At 43.3% G+C, this 6,668-nt stretch overlaps 1 protein-coding gene across 2 annotated transcripts; it reads left to right on the top strand.

The window, feature by feature from the left end:
* Positions 1-3,394: 3,394 nt before the first annotated feature.
* On the top strand, positions 3,395-6,599 carry fgg (fibrinogen gamma chain). 2 transcript variants are annotated; one of them, XM_057035220.1, is made up of 9 exons: positions 3,395-3,627; positions 3,712-3,762; positions 3,854-4,040; positions 4,166-4,250; positions 4,500-4,630; positions 5,015-5,148; positions 5,277-5,461; positions 5,580-5,857; positions 5,961-6,599. In XM_057035220.1, exons 1-9 carry the CDS (start codon positions 3,565-3,567, stop codon positions 6,140-6,142), a joined length of 1,296 nt encoding a protein of 431 aa, XP_056891200.1. In that variant the 5' UTR covers positions 3,395-3,564; the 3' UTR covers positions 6,143-6,599. The 2 variants fall into 2 exon arrangements, with proteins under 2 accessions (XP_056891200.1, XP_056891199.1); XM_057035219.1 differs by having other exon boundaries at positions 3,430-3,642.
* Positions 6,600-6,668: the final 69 nt, after the last annotated feature.

Raw genomic sequence — 6,668 nt, forward strand, 5'->3', positions numbered from 1 at the left:
CTAATCTGTCTTGTGCCATCATCAACTCAGGATCAGTGTTTGGGAAAGCTGGCTCACTCGGACGGTCTCAAATGATCAGATAGAGGATTCCTTTGACCAGATTACTGTAATCCTGTATACTTCAGTTACACATGCCTTAACCCAGAAAATGTCTTGAGAAACATTTCTTGATCCTGCATATTTGAGCTATTTGTCTCAGTACTTTCTGACCTATTTTAATCTTTTTTTTAACCATTGTAGGGTAAAAGATTCCAATACAGTTGTCATACTGTCCCTAAAATCAAGCTTGTGAAGTTTGAGTACAGTGCTGTATCACCCAACAGGATGCCTTTTCACACAAAAAAATGCCTCCTGTCTCCTTTCTTAAAAGGTAAAATGCTCAGAGTGCCCCACTAGGACTGATAACAATAATCTGAGCCAAATTTATCCCACCCATAGACAATATGGAACACATGTTCAAGTACCCTGTGGATGTCTTTGATTTTACCCTGTCAAACATTGTGACGTGGTGCATTTTGGTCAGATATTAATAACCAGACATCACGATAACTTACAGACAGATTCAGAGACAACAGACTGGTTGTAAAACAGCCTCTCACTGGTCCAAGCCGTTTTTGACTGGAAGGAAGGGCTGGTCGGAATGAAGCCCGAGTAATCAGGATGGTTTCAGTGAGGGCTCCACTAATTAATGTGTGATCCCTTCCTACGTTTTTCACTTCACTTATCTTTCTATGGAGGTAATGACTTCTCTAGCATGACACGACAGCACAGACAAGCCGTCCAAAGGCTCGGTCTGGACAGTCTATAATAGAGTCTCACGGGTGTGCCTTGACTCTCAGTCATGGCCTTGAATTGAAGATGAGAATTCTCAAGATGCTGGCTGCTTCCTTCAGAGACGATGTATTAATGACAAATAATGTTCCCTCTACTACAGGGCAGAGCAAATGAATTAACACAGAAACGGCCTTTGTTGCTTTATTCTTTTAAAAATATCGGCTTTGCTCTGGTGCCATGATTCCCCTCTGGTGAGAGGGAACCCTGCTTTGGGCTTTGCTTCACCTCCGCGTTCAGCTGACTCGACTTACCGTCTGTGACCACAGGTTGAACCCTGTGTAGCATTAGAACAAACCTTTGCCCTCTGCCCTCCGGAGATTTACACCATAGTCAAATGGTGTCACAGTTATATGGGAGAACTCAGTGAGGATCGTTATAATTCCTGGTTGGTCTCCTGCTTTATTATTCAGACCTGAAAACAAATGCTCCAATTTAGCACATTATAATCTCGTTCCTACGTGCCCTAAATGAAAAAACAAACTGTGCCACTCTTGTGCTGCCTTGCCTTCTAATAATGCACAATTAGCATCCGGCTAATCACGGAGGTCGGAATAAAGCGGAGCACCCTGAACACTGTGATGAGGGAGAGCAGCCATGTCTGAGGGAGAGAAGCCATGTCTGAGGGAGAGAAGCCATGTCTTCATGGCATTTAGAGAAAGAAAGAGACACTTTCCATCTGGTGTTTGGACACAAAGAGGCCAGTTCAGCAAAAGTTCAGCACTGTTTAGGTTCATGGGCCCTGCAGTTCATCCTCAGGTCAGCGATCTATCTATCCCAGCCCAGTTTTTTTTTCTTACCCTCGTAATAAAGCCAGGTCACACAGAGGTAGTCAAGGTAAGATTTATCATCTAATGTCAACACGAGGCCCACAGATGAGGTCTTATTTAGCCACATGTATCTACACTGTTGGCTTGGATGTAATAAAAAAAAGAGGAGTGTGTTTGCATCTCACATCCTGAAGAACACACTCCTCCAACTGTAGTTACCAGCTGTACAGCATGTGGGGGTGATAAGGCCTTCAAAGTTACGACACAGACATAATCACTGCAGGGAAAAACCCACAATCAAGTTGAGAGGGAACATTTTTCTTATACTGTTTAATTTGAATTTGTGCATCAATTTCATTATTTGTCAGTTTCTTTCGACATGTTTATACAAAAGTATGAAATGCAGACAAGATGCTGCAGGGTGGTGAGAGGGGCCAGGACTAGCATGGTGTAAGAGACCAAAGGCTGAGTTTGATGTTTTGAAAATTCAGACATTACTCCAGCTTTACCTTTAATTGTTTGCCTGAGAGATGTTGCTGGGTGATCAGTGTTTTGTGGGTGTCCTTTGTTATCTTGACATTCTGTTCAGAGGCCAGTGATGATTTATTTAGAAATCCGCCGCGTTATCTCCCCCCAGCCTCTCCTCAGAGGCAGGAAGTGCAGAAGTTTGGCACTGAAACAGCAGCAGCAGCCGCAGCAAATGTGGTGCATTCAGTTATTTGCTTTCATTCTGGCGGTGTTTTCAAAAACAGGCCTCTTTCACATTAACAGGACGTGGAACGCTGCAGTGGCATGCTGTGTGGCTCTGCCATTAAGTCCTTTATTTATGGAGGCCTGATGAAGCATCTGCTTGCTCAAATCAAGTCAGTTTACTTCAGTTCATCCTGCCTGCGTGTCTCCAAAACCCTCCAGCCTTTGTGCAGATGAACCCAGCATCCAACCCAGATTACTTCACCAGAGCTATTTTGTTTTGCTCACATTTCTCCACATCTGTTTCTCCACTGAATTCCACATTTGAGGGCATCAATAATTCTCTTGATTTGATTTGACATTGTCGTGACCTTTGCCGTGGTCACCTACCTATGGTGACTCACCGGTCGTGAGCTGGTGTTTGGATACAGAAACATACAATATGTTTGTTCTGACTGAGATGTTAATAATTAAGGTTCATGTTTGCTCACAGGTTCGAAGGTGAATGCTTAGACTGGACTTCTGCTCCCACTAGTGGAGGCAGAGGAGCCAAACATCAACTCTATCTATCTATCTATCTATCTATCTATCTATCTATCTATCTATCTATCTATCTATCTATCTATCTGTCTGTCTGTCTGTCTGTCTGTCTGTCTGTCTGTCTGTCTGTCTGTCCGTCCGTCCGTCGTCCGTCCGTCCGTCCGTCCGTCCGTCTGTCTGTCCGTCCGTCTGTCTATCTAAGTTCTTCTGATGGTGCCTTAATATCCCGACTTTATTGAAAATAAAAATAAATAACGTTCTCCTGCCACACATTCCCAAAATACAATTTGTATGTGCAAAAGCTGTTTTGGCGTTATTGTTTTACAAGGATGTGGGCAATATCCAAAGAACGGCTGATAATGTTGTTGGCAATAAGAACAGTAAATAAACTGTGTTCTTGGTTGCATCAGGAGGAGACTCTGTGCCAGGTCATCAGGAAATCTTTGTGTGTCAGAAGAGTCTCGGTCCCCTTCCAGTGATCTGTCCAAATTTCAGGTATAAATGTGCTTTTTATGGTAAAACAAAGGTAAGAATTCTAACCTTCTGTCATCAAATCCTATCAGATCTGGGAAATGAGCGCTGTAGGACATTTGAGTCATAGAGAGTGGGGTGTTTGCTTACAAGCCCTTCGTCAAACACTGACCTGAGGACCTTGTTCAGATAAATATCCCGCTGGCTTAAGCAGCTCGCCATTTACCAGGGGGATAGGCTCGCCACCGTTATCTGAAGCAACATGTTTCCATCACTTCTTGCAACTGCAGGAGGACTTCTGCTTCTTTTCTCTCTATCATCTGCAGTAAGTCACAGAGAGGTCTTTTCTTTCATGCTGCACATTTCTGGGGTCACCGACATCTTAACACTTTACCTTTTTATTCTGTAGCAAAGGGGAGACAGCAGTGCAGCAACAGTTTGCGTCGCAAACGACGGCTTTGTAAGTAGAAGAGAGCCAATAGGAGGCTTTGATTTCTTCACTGTGATTACAAATCACCAAATAATTGGTGCTTTTCTCTTGGCCTCTACAGGGGATGTATTGTCCAACAACATGTGGAGTGGCTGATTACATGTTGAAGTATTTTTCAAAAAACAACGATGGCCTGGAGCAAATGCTGATTGACCTCGAAAACATCGCCAATATGACCCAGGATGCGGAAAACAGGGTGGTTTATATGAAAGACTCCATGGTTGCAGCTCAGAAGAGTATCACACCTGGTAACACCACCAACATTAACCCATTAGAGACCTCTACACCTCTGGGGTCTAAAAACATATATAATCCTTTGCTGCATCTGGGTTGCACTGACGTAACTGTTGACACTGGTTATTTTTCCCCGCAGACATTTATATCAAAAAGTCATCGAGTATGCTGGATGATGTCTATCGATTTGAAAAGACTATTTCTGTGCAAGAGCAGCAAATAATGTAAGTGATGTGGGGAAAAACACTGAAATTTGGCCAGAAAGTGGTCAGTGTGCACTGTCAGAGTGTATGCTTTTATTTTGATATTCTGATATTATCCCGCTACGTATAGCCACAATATTACAAAACAGTGAACGTAACTAATATATTTCGTTATTCACAAACGCACAGGGATGGTTTAATGATAACCTACTCTCACGCACACATGGATAGCGGCAGAAGCATTTCTTTAATCTCGCTCCCTCTTTCCAGTGAGCTGCAGAACACGGTCTCATCCAATGAGCGCAGAATGTCTGAGCTTAAACAGCTCTCCTTACAGCTGCAGCAAAAATGCAGCGAGCCGTGCAAAGACTCGGTGGAGATCCAGCCGATCAGTGGGACAGGTAATAGCCAAAAATAATCAATGCTGTGACCCACAGACCGTTCTCATTTCACAAGAAGTTTTGTAATCTGCTCTGAATGTTGCTCCATGTTCAGTTTTTAGTTCCAGGCTAAAAATCGATATGGTGCTTTAGTGGAATACAAACAGTCTGACATGATTACACAGTTATTACACAACAACTTACGTCTAAAATGTGACAGACTCAAAGGAAAAACAAATAAATCAGACTTTACATGGAGCAAAATCTTCCTTTAGATTTAAAATGGGTCACAAATGATGTCACACATTACATTACATTTTTACGCTGAACTACGTTACTTTGTTTTGGTTTGGGGTTGTTGTTTTTTTTAAATAATTTTTATTTCTAATGGTCTCCATTTATCAGACTGTCAGGACATTGCAAACAAAGGTGCCACCACTAGTGGTCTTTACTACGTGAAGCCTCAAAAAGCCACTGAGCAGTTCCTGGTCTACTGCGAGATCGATGCTTTTGGACGTGGTTTCACCGTAATCCAGAGGGTGCGTTTCATTTTTGTCAGCTCATGACCTATTCATTGTCTTCGGGAGTCAGCGGCTTTCATTTATTAAAGTAAAGTTTGATCACCTACAAAAACACTAAATCTGGTCCTGCTGACTAACGTCCACAGAGACGTGATGGCAGCGTGGACTTCAAGAAGGACTGGATCCAGTACAGGGAGGGCTTTGGTTACCTCTCACCAGATGACACCACTGAGTTCTGGCTGGGCAACGAGAAGATCCACCTGCTGACAACCAGCACGACCATGCCGACCGTGCTGAGGATCGAGCTGGTTGACTGGGAAGGTAACAAAAAGTAAGTTCAAGGACACAGATTATGTAAGAGGAGAGCAAACATGCTCTGTTAACAAAAAGGAAAACAACAGAGCTCTGCTGGCAACATCAAAAACGCGAGTCCCCTCTGTGGCCTGCAGATATGCCGACTACAACATGTTCAGAATTGGATCGGAGGCCGACAAGTACCGCCTCACATACGGGTTTTACTTTGGCGGCGACGCTGGGGATGCATTCGACGGTTATGACTTTGGAGACGACCCCAGCGACAAGTCCTACACATCCCACAACGGCATGCAGTTCAGCACCTTTGACAGTGACAACGACAGGTACGACGGCAACTGTGCTCAGCAGGACGGATCCGGTTGGTGGATGAACAGATGCCACGCTGCCCATCTTAATGGCAAATACTACAGTGGTGAGGAGACTGACAATAGGTCCTAATATCGAAGATTCATGCCTGGTAGACGTTACCTGGTCATATTGGAGGTCCACTCTGAGTTGTGTCTTCTGACCTATAGGTGGCAGGTACTCAGAAAAGGATGCAGGCGAATTTGGTTTTGACAACGGCATTATTTGGGTGACATGGCACAGCCGCTGGTACTCTCTGAAAGAAACCACGATGAAGCTGATCCCCCTCAGCCGTCTCGCAGCCGGTGGACAGACAACCGGGGTGAAGGAATTTGGCGGACTTGGACTCTAAAGAGTTTGAGGAACAGTTCAACAGCACTTGTATCTCTGCACAAGACTTAGTGATGTGTCTTGTGTTACTGTTACATTTGCACTCACAACATACTGACAATTCTCCTTTCATTTAGTGCTTTATTTTAGCACAAAATAAATCTTTTTTCTTACTAAATATAGTTTGTCAATATTTTCACACCTGGCAACACATTCAACAATGTAGATGCAGCCCTAATAAATGTAAGAATCATGAAAGTTCCAAAAAAAAAAGCAAAATAAAAAAAGCAAACATCAACAACCAAATTTCCCATAACATTAATATGTTTCCTCTCTGCATTAAACATCCTTATGTTTTCAATTAATTCTTAGAATGCTGCAGATTGCTGCATTAGCCCTTCAAGCAGTGTCTACATTTGGGTACTTTTCTTTTAAGGAAAATAAATATAAAATATAAATAATAAATCTCTCTCTCTCCATATGTGTGTGTGTGTGTGTGTGTGTGTGTGTACGCGCGCGCGCGCGCGTGGGGGGGCGCGAGTTTTCAG

This window comes from Takifugu flavidus, chromosome 6 (genome assembly GCF_003711565.1).
Source record: "Takifugu flavidus isolate HTHZ2018 chromosome 6, ASM371156v2, whole genome shotgun sequence".
Lineage (NCBI taxonomy): Eukaryota > Metazoa > Chordata > Actinopteri > Tetraodontiformes > Tetraodontidae > Takifugu > Takifugu flavidus.

Bases quoted from the DNA above. Each gene is read 5' to 3' on its own strand.
- fgg (XM_057035219.1), top strand. From the start codon at position 3,565: ATGTTTCCATCACTTCTTGCAACTGCAGGAGGACTTCTGCTTCTTTTC. The intron at 3,643-3,711 runs GTCTTTTCTTTC...TTTATTCTGTAG, and splicing joins CTGCAGTAAGTCACAGAGAG to CAAAGGGGAGACAGCAGTGC. The intron at 5,149-5,276 runs GTGCGTTTCATT...TAACGTCCACAG, and splicing joins GTTTCACCGTAATCCAGAGG to AGACGTGATGGCAGCGTGGA.